Consider the following 15,417-nt stretch of genomic DNA (forward strand, 5'->3'; position numbering starts at 1 on the left):
GAGTTGTCGCGTTGCAGAAGAACAGCACCTATACCGTGGCCGCTAGCGTCTGTGTGTAGGAGAGTCGGTGCGGCCCCATCAGAATGGCAAAGCACAGGTGCAGAGGTGAGGGCGTCCTTAAAGCGTGCAAACACTAATTCGCATTCCTGGGACCACAGAAAGGGGCCACCGCAGGCTAGTAGCTTGTGTAATGGAGCTGCGATGAAGGCAAAGTCTGGATAAAGCGACGGAAATAAGAGGCTAGGCCAAGGAAACTGCGCAAGTCTTTGGGTCTGTCAGGACGAGGAAAGCGAAGAACTGCAGCAGTCTTGTCAGGGTCCGGCTGAATGCCATCCCTGCTCACGACATGACCCAGTATCTTAATGGCTTTGCTGGCGAAACGGCATTTCTTGGTGTTCAGCTGAAGACCAGCGCGGGCGAGGCACGTCAGAACTTCACCCAAGCGTTGCAGGTGCTGATTAAATGTCGATGAAAAAATGACAATGTCGTCCAGATAACAAAGGCAGGTCTTCCATTTCAGGCCACGCAGCACGGTGTCAATCATGCGCTCAAAAGTCGCGGGCGCATTGCAGAGCCCGAAAGGCATTACGTTGAACTCGTACAGTCCATCAGGGGTTGCGAACGCCGTTTTTTCTTTATCGTCTTCGTGCAAGGGGATTTGCCAGTAACCGGAACACAAATCGAGGCTGGAAAAGTATTCCGCACTTTGGAGGGAATCAAGGGCGTCGTCAATGCGGGGCATAGGGTAGACGTCTTTTCGAGTTACCTTATTGAGCGCCCGGTAATCGACGCAAAAGCGCACGGAGCCATCTTTTTTGCGGACAAAGACAACAGGAGACGACCAAGAACTAGCCCAGGGGCGAATGACCTTGCGTTCCAGCATGTCGGCGACGTTGTCTTCGATGATTTTCCGCTCGGCTAGAGACACACGGTATGGGCGGTGCCGCACGATAGATGTGTCGTCTGTCAGAATGCGATGCTCTGCAACGGTTGTTTGGCACAACGTCGACGAATAGACATCAAAAGAATTAGTGTGCTTTTTCAACAAAGCCAGCAGCTGTTGTGTCTGCGCGGGTTTCAAGTCGGTGCTGATGACTGCTGTAAGGGCGGCGGCCGAAGAAGAAACACCAGAAGATGGGTCCCCAGAAAAGACTGGTGTAAGTGGCAAGACGCAGACAGGCTCCAGATCGGCGACGCATGCAACGGCTGTGCCTTGCGGAAGTAGAATTTTTTCTGGCGTTCCGTTAGTAGCAGTGACCAGTGCAGATCCATTGTGGAATCGAACAACTCCCGATGTAAATGCTATGCCTTTAGTAAGGCAACGGGAAGAAGGGAACACCAAGACGTCACCATGGTCAATGTCGTTGGATAGGAGGGTAACAAGTTGGTTTTGTCTTGGGAGTAGTTCCGTATCTACCGCAGCGGTCAGGTGAAACGGCGTGTGGGATTTCTTCGCCAAGCAAGTGTTCGGTGTCGGTAAGGTGTACCACACGCTGCCCACAACAAATAGCAGCAGAAGCAGAAGATAGAAAATCCCATCCCAAAATCAGCTGGTGAGAGCACGGGTATAGCACAGCAAACTGTATGTGATGGAGAATGTCATCAATAAGTACACGCGCAGTACAGAAGGCAGAAGGTCGAATAGAGTTCCCTTCGGCTGCAACCAGCGTGGGACCTTCGTAAGGCGTCATAACTTTCTTTAGACGGGAACACAAATGAGCATTCATAACAAAGCGGCACCAGTATCCACTAAAGCATCCACGGTCACTCCTTCTACATACACACGAAGCATATTGGATGGGCGCGCTGGAGGAATTTCAGCCTTGTGTGTCTATGCAGTTTTTCCTCCGGAAACTGCATCGCTTAGTTTTCCGCGCGACCGGTAGAGATAAGTGAGGCAGGCCGAAGTGGTGACGATGAGCGGCGGAAGGACGATGGGGAATGGCGTCTGGCTGAACGGCCAGAGCCACGTGCTTCAGGTGATGCAGGCGGAGATGGAGAGCGGTGCGATGGTGCAGAGTAACGCCGCCCTTGGTAAGAGGCCCCACTATAAAAATCGCGCTCACACATATCGTAGCACCGACGCTCGTCTTGCTGGCGCTCGCGGCAAAAACGTGATATGTGGCCGCGATAGCCGCAATAATAGCATATAGGACGAGACGAACGCCAAGGGGGGTAGTAGGGGGTGTTCGGTGTACCGTGTGAAAGTTAGGTCAGATGGGCCGCTGAAAGCTCTGGCGGTGACGACGGGAAGTGAACCGTGGGCGCAGTAGCAACCGACGCGTAAGTTGGTAGCGGCAACGGAGAAGTGACGTGGCAGAGAGGCTTGGCAGCAACTTGCGCGTATGTCGGTCGTGCGGTTGTGGGTAATGCGTGAGGGACAGGAGCTCGTACTGGCACAGCGCAGGTCAAGGACGCCAGTTCTTCCCTGATAACGTCACGCAATGACCCACCAAAAGGTTGGCTGGGACACGACGAAGGTGAGGGTAACCCCATAGATTGCAACTCTTCGCGTATGAGCGCGCGAATCAGTGTTCGTAGATCGTGGTCCACCGTAGAATGGGCGCCGTCAATGTCGGGCTGTAGGCGGACAGACTCGAGCTCATCGAGGCGCTGACAAGTGTTGACGACGTCAGCGACGGTAGCGGGATTCTTAGTTGCGAGGGCATTGAAGGCAAGAGTTCTAATGCCTTTTAGAAGGTGACGTACCCTGTCCGACTCCGACATTGAAGAATTCACACGTCGGCAGCGTGCAAGGACGTCCTCGATGTACGAGGTGTACGACTCGCCCAGGTGTTGTTTGCGAGCATCGAGACTTTTCTTGGCGAGAGTGGACCGAACGGCCGGTGCGCCGAACACTACACGAAGCTGGTGCTTGAAGAGAGTCCAGTTGATCAAGTCGGTCTCGTGGTTAAAGAACCACGTCTTCGCCACACCAGACAGATAGAAGGAGACATGGCGGAGTTTATTAAAATCATCCCAGTGATTAGCGGAACTGACTCGCTCATAATCGTGCAGCCAGTCTTCGACATCCTCTCCGCGAAGACCAGCGAAGAGATGGGGGTCACGCTGGGGTCTGTTGATGATAAAGGAAGGAGGCACTTGCGATGTCGGAATGGTGGCAATACGGGCGCCAGGCTGCATGTCCTGCGGCATGCTAGCTGACGGTTGGCGCAAGCGGCGACCAGAACGAAGCTCCAGGAGGCATACCGGACGGCCAGAGGATGTAGGACCGAAGAGAACACTCCACCACTTGTGATGTCTCGGTTGGGACGACGTTTATTAGGCCCGGGAGCTCGTCAGCGAACCAGCGCAGCACAGCGGTGATGATGATGATCACATATACAGGCGAAGAGGAGCATAGGTAAAAGTGTGAGGATGACGATGATAACATACAGATGAGGAAGATGTGCGTAATAAACGCCCACAATATATATATATATATATATATATATATATATTGTGAGCATTGTTGATACGCTTCATATTCTCATTTGTACATACTCATCATCACCATTCCGGGCCTGGTGGTGGGGCTCTCGCTTGAGACAATAAAGAAGAGAGTGACCGCCTAAACGTTGTCTCGCAAGTGGTAGCGTGTGCTGTCCGGTCCCTCGGTCCTCTCGCCTCGGTCTCACTTCAGCTTCACCTACGCTACACCCCTGGAGCTCCGCTCGGGCCGCCGCCCTCTGCCGCCGCGTGAACAGCTCGATGGCGGAGAGTGACCGTGTACGCCACCTGCTCAAGGGTATTGCGACTGTGGCATTCAATGCTCTTGTCGTGCTGAACCCCACTACCGTCGCAGACATCATCAGTACGTGTCAGCGCCTGGATGAGCTTACTATGATCCGCTTATACCCTGACACGTATGATTTCAGGGCGTCCAACGATAGCGAGCTACTTGCTCTGATTCGCTCCATAATCCGTGAGGAACTGCACGCCCAAGCTTCGTCGACCTCTCCGGAAGTTCATATGAGACCTCCTGGTGGCGGCCTACGCCATATCGTGAGGGAAGAAATAGCTGCTGTGACGTGCCCGCTAACCCCGAACCCGCAACCCATCCCTACGCCAACTTATGCTCAGGTTGCCTCCCTGGTGCCACCCTTGCAGCGGCCACCACACCAGGCACCTGCGCCAACTTATGCTCAGGTTGCCTCCCTGGTGCCACCCTTGCAGCAGCCATCACACCAGGCACCTGCGCCAACTTATGCTCAGGTTGCCTCCCTGGTGCCACCCTTGCAGCAGCCACCACAGCAGGCGCCTGCAATACACGGGTCCCTGAATTCCATCACTGCGCGACCACCACCTCTTGAATCTTACAACACGTGGAGCCCACCTCGGCCTGTTTGCTACTACTGCGGCATCCGTGGCCACATTTGAAGGTTTTGCCGACGCCGTCAGCAAGATGAAAGGCGTGGCTATGACGGTTTTGAAAGGGATGAGTTTTCTGAGCCTGTACCACAACGTCGGCGTTCGTACTACAATTACTATCCTCGACGTTCCCCATCTCCGCAGGAATTCAACGCTGCCGGTTCATTGCGCTTCCCGCGTCGTCGCTCTCCATCACCGATGCGGCGCTCCTTTTCCCCTCTTCGACCGGCTACTTCCTCCTCCGATCACCGCCCGGAAAACTAGATAGTGCAGCTTCAGGAGGGAAAGCTGCATCCTTTGGACAACTTGAAATTCCTCCGGAGCGCCCGTCAAATGTACTTGTGGTGTTTGTTGAAGGTATACGGACGGAAGCCTTGGTTGACACGCGTGCATCGCTTTCGGTTATTAGTACTGACTTGTGTTCTCCATTGCGAAAAGAAAAGTGAAGACACCATATAATGGCCCTCCCCTTCGTTGTGCTAATGCAGTTCTTGTTCAGCCCTCCGGTGTTTGCACTGCGCGTGTTTTCATTGATGGCATCCTTCACCACATTCAGTTTGCCGTGCTATCTTCGTGTACCTACGCCATGATTTTGGGATGGGACTTTCTGTCCTCAGCGTCAGCTTTCATATCTTGCCGTCAGCGAACTATTCATATGACGGACACTGTCGATGTTCACAGCCTGCGCTTCGTCGCGTGTACTGACTCTTTCATTCCCCCGGGCAGTGAGCATGTTCTACCACTGACTTCCGACGCGATTTTAAATGGTGATGTGTTCCTTGCACCGAGCGGTCACTGCATATCTGGTGGGCTTAGCATTGCTCCTAGCCTGGTGCGGTTTCAAGACGGTAGAGCGTTGATCGCTGTGCATAACCCTACTTCTTCGCCAGTAGTGATCTCGCTGGGCACCGCTGTCACCTGCATTACGGACACCGAACCTCTTTCACTAGTACCCCTTCACACCGAATCACCAGCTTTGTCTACCACAACCGACGATCATGCTGCGTCCACTGCTTTAACGGCCGCGATAAATCCCGATCTGACTGCTGCACAGAAAGAAGACCTTTTGGCCCAACTGCAGAAACAGCGCCTTATTTGACGATAACACCAAGCTTCTGGGACGCACTTCCGTTGCTGTGCATCGCATCGAAACCGAAGGCAGTTCGATTGTACGCCGTCGCCCGTATCGCGTGTCTTCCGCAGAACGAAAAATCATTGCGGACAACGTTGATGACATGCTTAACAGAGACATCATTCGGCCATCGTCCAGATCTTGGTCGTCTCCTGTTGTGCTGGTCCGGAAGAAAGACGGCTCTGTACGATTTTGCGTCGATTATCGAGCACTTAATAAGATCATGCGCAAAGACGTATATCCGATGCCAAGAATCGACGATGCCATTGACTCCCTCCAGGGCGCTGAATATTTCTCAAGTCTCGACCTTCGATCCGGGTACTGGCAAATACCCATGCATGAAGCGGACAAGGACAAGACTGCCTTTGGACTTTACGAGTTGAACGTGATGCCCTTCGGTTTATGTAATGCTCCTGCAACATTTGAACGCATGATCGACACAGTTTTACGCGGCCTTAAGTGGAAGACCTGTCTGTGTTATTTAGATGACATCGTTATTTTTTCTACAACTTTTCGTCAGCACCTTGAGCGTTTGGACGATGTTTTAACATGCATTTCTAACGCTGGACTCCAACTCAACACAAAGAAATGTCATTTTGCCCGAAAGAACATCAAAGTATTGGGCCACCTTATCAGAAAAGATGGCGTTCCACCAGATCCTGACAAGGTTGCTGCCGTGATTCGCTTTCCTCGCCCAGAAAATCAAACGCAGTTGAGAAGTTTCTTGGGCCTGGCTTCTTACTTCCGCCGCTTCATCAGTCATTTTGCTGCCATGGCGTTTCCGCTGCACAAGTTGCTGATGTCGGGCACTGCTCTCACTTGGACAAACGACTGCGAACGTTCTTTCCAAGCCCTCAAGCAAGCCTTGACATCCGACCCCGTCCTGTGTCACTTCGATGAGAACGCACCAACTTGTTTGCACACCGACGCTAGTGGCCATGGGATTGGTGCTGTCCTTCTACAGCGTGATACCACTGCACGAGAGCGAGTTGTTGCTTATGCCAGTCGCACATTAACGGCTGCCGAACAGAACCACTCGATCACAGAACAGGAATGCCTCGCAGTAGTTTGGGCCATACTAAAATTTCGACCACATCTTTATGGACGTCACTTCACTGTCATAACCGACCATCACGCCTTATGCTGGTTGTCGTCACTGAAAAATTTGTCTGGACGCCTTGGTCGCTGGGTGGTCCGATTACAAGAGTACGATTTTGACGTTGTGTACAAGTCTGGGAAATACATCAAGATGCCGACGCTCTGTCTCGCTGCCCGCTTCCACTATTATCTTCGAGCACGTCTCTCCATTCCGCGCCACTTGATGAGACTATGTCTCCCCTTACGTTATTACCGCTAGCTGTTACTGACACGACATCTTCTAATCGCGGCACTCAGTTCGCCTCGTGTCAACGTTCTGACCCCTGCTGCAGCAGCATCATTGAACGGCTGTGCGGTACTATTTCTGCACCGAATGCCCGATTACGTCTACAACTGCGACTATTTAAGCTCGAGAATGATGTGCTGCACCGCTACATTTACAACGCTGACGGACACCACTGGGTACCCGTTCTTCCACGTTCGCTGCACACACAAATCCTTGAAGCCTTTCACGACGACCCATCTGCGGGCCACTTGGGTTTCCACAAAACGTGCCACCGCGGTTAGGAGCCGTTTCTTTTGGCCAGGCATGTCTACCTTTGTGGCTAAGTACGTCGCTTCTTGCGTTCACTGTCAACAGCGGAAACGACCAACTTGACCTCCTGCTGGCCTTTTACAGCCCATCCCATGTCCCGAGACACCTTTTGCCATCGTTGGCATAGACTTGGTCGGACCTCTGCCCATAACGCCACCAGGTTATCGTTGGATCGTGACAGCTGTCGACCACCTCACACGGTACGCAGAGACGGCGCCTTTACGCTCTAGTTCGGCCTCAGACGTTGCCAACTTCTTTTTGGATGCCATTGTGCTGCGTCATGGTGCACCTCGTGAACTATTGAGCGATCGCGGCAAGACTTTCATGTCAACAATGATCGAAGAAGTACTCAGAGCTTGTGGCACAGTTCATAAGACGACATCCGCGGACCACCCTCAAACAAATGGCTTAACAGAGCGATTTCATCGCACGCTAACAGATATGATATCCATGTATATCGGGCCAAGCCACGACAACTGGGACAAACTTTTACCTTTTGTGACGTTTGCTCACAACACTGCTATCCAGCGAATCGCACAGAAGGGGTACTCACCCTTCTACCTCGTTTACGGCCGTTCGCCGACGTTCGCCATCGACGCCACTTTCTTAACTGCCCCAACTAACACCTCGGCCAGTATACCCGAAAAGTTCGTCTCGCGACTTCACTAATGTCGTGACCGTGCTCGATTCAATACAGAAGTCAGTCAACTAGACCGCAAGCAACGTTAGGACATCTCTCGTCGAGACGTCTCCTTTCGTGCTGGAGATGAAGTGCTCCTTGGGACGCCCATTCGTACACCCGGTTTGTGTGAGAAGTTTGAATCCCGCTTCCTTGGCCCCTACATTATTAATGAACAAACATCCCCAGTGAACTATCGTGTTACTCCCGTCGAGGTCTCTTCGGACCATCGTTGTCGTGGTTCGGAGATCGTTCACGTTTCGCGTCTCAAACGATTCGTTCGGCGTTTCCCTCCTGGCTAAGTCACGGCCTGGCTGGCCGCTTGCGCGCGCGGGGAAATTAGTGTGAGCATTATTCATACGCGTCATATTCTCATCTGTACATACTCATCATCACCATTCCGGGCCTGGTGGTGGGGCTCTCGCTTGAGAGAATAAAGAAGAGAGTGACCGCCTAAACGTTGTCTCGCAATATATATATAGTGTTGGAGAGCCAGCATACTCGGTACATTGATGATAATTCCGCAGTCGCACAACACGTCCCCGCTGAACGAAATATATATTTGGAGGTTTCGGCCGTGGTTTGACCTGTAGCAAGAGTGATCCAACAGACAAAAGATGACACCCCTTTAGACTTTTTAAAAAAGCCTCAATATGCAATATTGCGCTTGCATTGCTGCAACTCGTACTATGCGCGGTAATTTCACTGAAAGCTGCGCAACGAACAAGCGAAGCACAGTTGTATTACACATAGAAATATTCATATTGCAGTATGCCATGCATGCCACTTAGCTTGAGCCTTCTTTCTTTTTCAGGGTCCACCTGGCAAGGACGGAGCAACAGGGGAGAAGGGCACTCAGGTTCGTGGCCTCATCTAACATTGGTTCTTTCTGTGCGCGCTTGTCCTGAGCAGCATAGCACTGCCATTGCATGCTCCATGTACCAAAGACATGACTAGAACCACAATTTATGGTGTCAATGTCTTTCGCATTCTGCTATTGCTACCGAAGGTGTAGATGGGATCCCCGACTGCGGCTACCACAGTCCAACGGGCAAGCAATGGGACCACTGTCGCCGCCATAAAATTGCAATTACAAAATGTTGGTAAAGTAAATTTTTAGACAACCTTCCCGAATTCGTATGTCATAGCATATGGGCGACTTTCTAGTGAGGCTTATTTATTACACATCATGTAAATAATGAGCGAATGAATAAATGAATCTATCGATCCATCGGCTAATCACTCAATTATCCCATCCATCCATTCATGCATCCATCCTTCCACCTCCCCACCCACCCACCCACCCACCCACCCTTCCATCCGTCCATTCATCAATCATTCATTCTTTCATTCAATAAATAAATAAATAAATAAATCATTATGTCACCTTAACAGAAATTTAAAAGGTAAGCTGGGCTTCTGCGAATAAGCTCATTATTAATGAGCTCATTATTATTCCACGCGACCAGAGAATAAAACATAAGGGCAGAAGAAAATGAGCAGGAAAGGGCCAGAAAGGTCTGCCATATTCTTAGTTTTTCAAGTGAGTATTTACGTGGCTTCAAGTTATTTAAAGGTGTACATGTACTACAGATGCTCGATAACTTTCGCTTCAACAATGACGAACTTAAATGGGGAAAATGTTTTGAGGGCGAAATGATTCATTAAGCACCGTGTGCAATCTCCTACGACTAACATTAATGAATATCGCCAACGTTTATAGGAAAAAATAGCAAAGAAACAGTAAGGTGTTCCGCATCGTTATCTAGTGCAAAAATAAGATAGAAAAAAAAATATTTCAAATGAACTTGACGTAGGGCAAGTTTCTGCAGGATAACGGAGAGAAAACAGGACTGGGGACCACTCTGTGAGTGCCTGCGTTATCCGGCCTTCTGATTTTTGTGCCCGCCTCATTTCTGTTAGAATGGCTACTCTTCAAACATAACTATTTTTCCTTCACTCTTGTTCGCTCCCTCTTCTTTCTTAAATCTTCTGCAAATATTCAACAATGTCAAGTTATTCATTATTTATTAGTGTTGCAATGGGGGACACAATGGGGTCACATAGCAATGGGGTCACATAGAGCGGCTGATAAAAGTTCGATGTCGATGTCAGAGGCGGCAACAACTATACCAGAATGGCTGTCGTCAGGGTCAAAGGAAGGCTCTCATAACGTAAACTTGGCACGAGTGCAGTCGAAAAGAGCTTTAGTGACTGATCGAAAATTCCATCCAAGAATGACGTCGCACGAGGAACCGGATAGGACGACAAATTCAACAACATAACGCGTTGAATGACGACCCGGGCTGTGCACGATGCTGAGTGCAATGCGAGGTTTTCATAAGCAGAGATAGATAGGTAAGTGGGATGGTCCCTTGGTTGAAATTGCGGCAAAGATTTTCACTAATAACACAAACGGCGGCTCCTGTGTCGATAAGTGCGTGTACGGTCACGCCGTCTGTGGACAGCTCAACTTCGTTCATAGGAGAAAAATTTAGGTCTGGAAATGTTCGGCGTAAATGCAGTTCTTGCGTCTGGGACTGCGACTCCGGCTGTGCTGAGTCGGCGAACCATTGGGGAAATGAATGGGCGCCGTGGGGAGCGCGACTAGCGTGAATTGCAGGGGCGGTGACTGGAAGATGAGCCCGGAGGAAAGTTAGATGAGACATGACGCGGAAGTAAAACATGTATGTAGCTTGAGAGCGCCGCCGCTTTCATGGAAAGGGAAGTTCCGACGGCAGTAGAATCATGCTACGTGTCCCGGGAAACCACAGGAATAGCATATTGACCGGTTATGAGGAATTCGCCAGGGGTTGACGACATGGGCTCCTGCGGCCGAGTAGGGGACGGGAAGCGGAAGGTGGTGGCGGCACATGGAAAGTGCTGGTGGTCTGGTAGGTGTCAGCTAGAGGGGTATATGGCCGGGCGACAGCGTGAGTGTAAGTCAGCGGTCCAACAACGGGCTGCAGAGGAGGGGCACATGGCAGCGCCTCGGCAACTTGCGTGTGACGTTGTTGACGAAGCGAAAGAACCAAGGATGTCACCGTTTCAGCTGTGCAAGTCGCCGGAGAGAGTTGACGCGCGACTTGCTGGCAGATGAACTGCTTTCTCTGTGGCATTAAAGCAGAAATATCGGCAGCGTCGCGGATTAAATCCAAGGGAGTGAGATCTGCAGTGTCCTCCTGAACAGCAGTACATGTTGAGACACGCTGCTTGCGCAGCTCGTCATACTGCTGGCAGAGCTGAAGTACCTTGGCAACCGTCTGGGGACTCTTGGCGACGAGCATCGGGAAGGCGTGGTCATCGATGCCTTTCATGACGCGCTTGATCATGTCAGCTCCATCCATAGATGAGTTGACGCGCTTGAAGAGCGAGAGCATTTCTTCAGTGCATCTGATAAAGTTCTCGTCCTTGCGTTGAGCTCGAACACGCAAGCGCTGTTTAGCACGAAGGCGACGAATGGCGGGATGGCTGAAGACCTCAGTCGAAGTTGCCGTGAAAGCTGACCAGGTGGTGGAGACTGGATTCATGATTTCGGAACCATAGTTTCGCCACGTCCGTCAAGTAAAAGATTACATTAGTGAGCTTTGCGCGGTCTTCCCACTTATTATCGCGCTTACAGGGTCGTAAGCGGCCAGCCAGTCCTTGATGTCGAGCTCTTCAGTTCCGCTAAATAGCAGGATCGCCCTGCCGGATGAAGCCAGGGCAGATAATGGCCGTGAGTATGGGAGGAACAGTCTAGGGCGGTCCCGGATTTTGCATCGCTTGAGCTGGTGGTAGCGTCCGGCTGCGGAGTTCCAGGATGTTGAAGAGAAACCCAGCGCCTCCACCGAATGCAACGGGGCGTTTGCCTAGCAGCACTTGATCTAGCTTTGCAGCGGTAGGACTCAAGTCAGTGGGTGCTATGGCTAAGCAGGCGACAAGCGCCGCATGTCTTCTGCCTTTACCAGCACCATGGCCAGTGGCTTCAGCCCCGTGGCGAGTGTTAACAGCTCTTAAGCAAAATCAGTAATTAGGCTAGGTGTCGTCTGGTAGGGAAGTAGATCCACATTGGGAACGTGATAAACAGATTGCCAACCAAAATGCTGTTGTCGAAGGGACATAGATGTTTCGGCTGCCACACGGAAGCATTGGCCGCTGACTGCGAGAAAGGCTTCTGTGTGGAAGCCGGAACGTGCAACCTATTTCGACAACAGCATATTGGTAGGCGACATGTCTATTGCATTTCTTATATGAAGCTGCTTAGGAACTGTCACAATACTGGTCCTCAAAACAGAAAGTAGTGTTTGAAATACACATTAAAATGGCAAAATGGGCGGGTATCGCGTTCATGTTTGCCGCGCGGATTTGAAAATACTTACACAGAACGAAACAAGTAGAATGGACGAGCTCTAGTTGTTTTCTTCTGTGTAAGTTTTTTGCGAATCCGCGCTGCAAACATGAATGCAAGATCCAGCAACCAAACAGCCCACCTTACCCTCCTGGTCGGGCAAATCCTTTGAATCGCACAGTGCTTGTGCACCTCACCGCTTTAATTCATATTTACACGTTAGCCCGTGTGGTAGGAGAAAAAAGCAGTAACCGGCCGAGACCAAAACGCAATACTCCTCGTTACGTTCGGGTTTCAATAAACACATTTTAGAAAACGCAAGATGCTTCAAGTGTATTTGCAGAGGTGACGGTGCCAAGAACTTTTATTGGTCCTGAGAAACTGGCCAGGGGGAGCCAAGGGCTCCCTCAGGTCAAGTCGGTGGCTCCGCCCACGATGGCACCGGGAGGCGAAATCCCATTGCGATGTCGTGGGCCCTCTGGAATTTTCTAGGCTGGGCGCAGCCAGAGAATATGATCAAAAGAGCATGAATCGGCTCCGCATTTGGGGCACGACTGCCGGAAGTGTGGGTCTATCCTGCTAAGAGACCGCGGAGTAGGGTACGTGCGGGTTTGTAGCATTCTGAGCGTGCTAGCTTGTGGTTTATTTAGTTTTGGGTGAGGAGAAGGGAACCACCTCCTTTCCAAGCGGTACTGTGAGACGATTTCGTGAAAGGTGCACAATGGGTCTTTCTGGATGCAAGCCTTGTTACGAGGATGGCCGTTGACGGCTGCGCGGGTCATGCAATCGCGCGCCTGCCGGTGAGCCCGTTCGTTGGGGTTGCAGCCGTGCGGTTGGATCGAGTCCCCTAGGTGTGCCGGGAACCATGAAATGTGGAAATATGCTTGCGTACCAATTTGACCGAAATTAGTGAGCTTGTTGATCGCAATTCTATTCGCCCGTTTCGATACGCGCGCCCCCGAAAAGGACCTAACGGCTGTACGGGAGTCCAAGAAGACGAAGAGGTGAGATGTGCGCTGTGTATGGCCAGGGCGATAGCCGCCTCCTCCACCTCGTGAGCATAATTAGTGCGCACAGAGGCCGCATTGACCGGATTGCCTTTTGCATCCACTATATACCGATAGGACGAACGCGTCTCCGCTGTCGTATCTAGCGACGTCCAGGAATAGGGCGTGTAGTCCCTGTCGAGTGATCTGTTTGAGGATTGCCTGAGCTCTCGCGCGTCTCCTATCCACATAGTGTACTGGGTGAATGTAATCTGCAGAAGTGTTCTCGCTGTTTGTTTAGAAGGAGGAGGAATAAACTTTTATTGTGGAACCAGCACTTTATGATGGCCGGGCCTAAGCCTCCCATCAGGGGACGTCGAGGGCTTGCCTCGCCGCCGCCTCACGGGCGTGCTGGGTCGCCCAGGTTTGGTCGTCGAGGGCGGAGCTCCGCAGAGCCTCACGCAACCTCGAGGAGAGAGTCGTTGGGTTAATGTGTCTGTACTTTGCTGGACACTCCCACAGCATATGCGGAAGCCTAGATTGGAAAAATTACTTATTCGTTATAGCAATGCTTATTTACAAATTCTTCTAATTAATTTTACATGCGAAGCATTTCTTGGCAAACATTTGCCACTTTGAGAGTATCTATCTATCTATCTATCTAGCAGACGCAGGGTGGTAGCCTGCGCCCGGCTGAACTTGCGGTGAGGTGGGGGAAAGGTTCTGCGACTAAGGTAAAATGCCTTGACGAGATCGTTATAAGTAGTCAGATTGTCCCTGGTGTACAACTCGTCTCCGGTGTCTCCGGCGCAGTTTACTAGGCCTCGCGCAATGGAGTGGGTGACCTCGTTGAGGTTGGGGAGGTGTGGGTGGATCCATGTCAGGGAGATCATGCTTTCTTTAAAATGTGGTGCCTGGCGGAGGGTACGAAAGGCTTGAGGAGAAATTCGGCCTTTGCTGAAGTTAGTGACGGCTGAGTGAGAGTCACACACGATGGTGTGACAGGTGGGATCTAGAGTGTCCAGGGCGGCGGCCACTTCTTCAGCCGTTTCGGCACTGGGAGTAGTCACGCTGGAGTCGTGGTGTAGGACTCTATCGCGTGTGGCGACGGCCACAAATTGTGTGCCATGGGAATATTGGGCTGCATCAACAAATGTAATGCCAAGTACATGAGCAAAGGCTTTTATAATAGTTCCGGTCCGAGCTTGGCGCCGTGCCCTGTTATATTCAGGGTGCATATTTCTAGGGATAGGGTCTGTGTGGATCCAGCTACGGATGTCAGTCGGGATCGATAGTTTGGGGCCCTGTTGCTGATGGTAAGTGAAGCCAAGCATGGATAGAATAATGCGTCCGGTTTCAGTAAGGGTGAGCCGTTCAAGCTAAGAGCGTTGTTGTGCTTCAATGAGTTCGGCAAGGGTGTTGTGAACTCCTAGTTGCTTGAAGAGTTCAGTACTGGTGTAATGCAGGAGGCCAAGTGCTTGCTTGTAGACCCCCCCCCCCCCCCCTCGTATGAGGGTGTCGCGCTTGTTTTGCTCAGCCCGGTACCAGTTGAGGTACGCAGCAACGTAGGTAATGTGGCATATGAGAAAGGACTGCGCGAGGCGGAGAAGGCTTTCTTCTTTGAGTCCCCCTCGTCGGTTGGAGATGCGTTTGAGAAGGCGTAGGGCGTTTTGAGATTGGGCGCAGATCTTGTTGAGAGCCAAGGCATTGGAGCCGTTGGTAGAGATGGTGAGACCGAGGACCCGGATACTAGGGACACAGGGTCGGTGATCAGATTGGTGTTTGGGAGGGCGTCCCCGCTGAATGGGCTTGTAGAGAAGAAGCTGCGATTTAGCCGGCGAACAGCGCAGTCCGGTTCCTTGGAGATAGGCTTCAACCGTGTCAATCGCCGTTTGGAGGGCTGACTGCACTTGACCATCACTGCCTTGGTACGCCCAGATGGTGATGTCATCGGCGTAGATGGTATGATTGATATTGTCGACTCGTTGTAGTTGCTGGGCAAGGCCAATCATGACTAAGTTAAAAAGAGATAACTGAACCTTGCAGGGTGCCTTTGCTGCCAAGGGGAAGCTGGTCTGATCGTAACTCTCCGGTCGAGAGGGTGGCCGTGCGATTGCAGAGGAAGTCACGGATGTAATTGTAGGATCGCTCTCCGAGGTGGAGGTGGGAGACCTGGTCAAGGATAGCTTCATGGGAAATGCTGTCAAAGGCTTGAGTGAGGTCAAG

At 51.5% G+C, this 15,417-nt stretch overlaps 1 protein-coding gene across 1 annotated transcript in view; it reads left to right on the plus strand.

The window, feature by feature from the left end:
* LOC119455318 (collagen alpha-1(I) chain) overlaps positions 1–15,417 on the plus strand; it is a 694,093-nt gene that overhangs the window by 404,340 nt on the left and 274,336 nt on the right. The window contains exon 19 of the mRNA XM_037716715.2: positions 8,690–8,734. Within this exon, the coding sequence (XP_037572643.2) occupies positions 8,690–8,734 (45 nt within the window). The remainder of the gene's footprint in view (positions 1–8,689; positions 8,735–15,417) is intronic.

Source organism: Dermacentor silvarum, chromosome 6 (assembly GCF_013339745.2).
Source record: "Dermacentor silvarum isolate Dsil-2018 chromosome 6, BIME_Dsil_1.4, whole genome shotgun sequence".
Lineage (NCBI taxonomy): Eukaryota > Metazoa > Arthropoda > Arachnida > Ixodida > Ixodidae > Dermacentor > Dermacentor silvarum.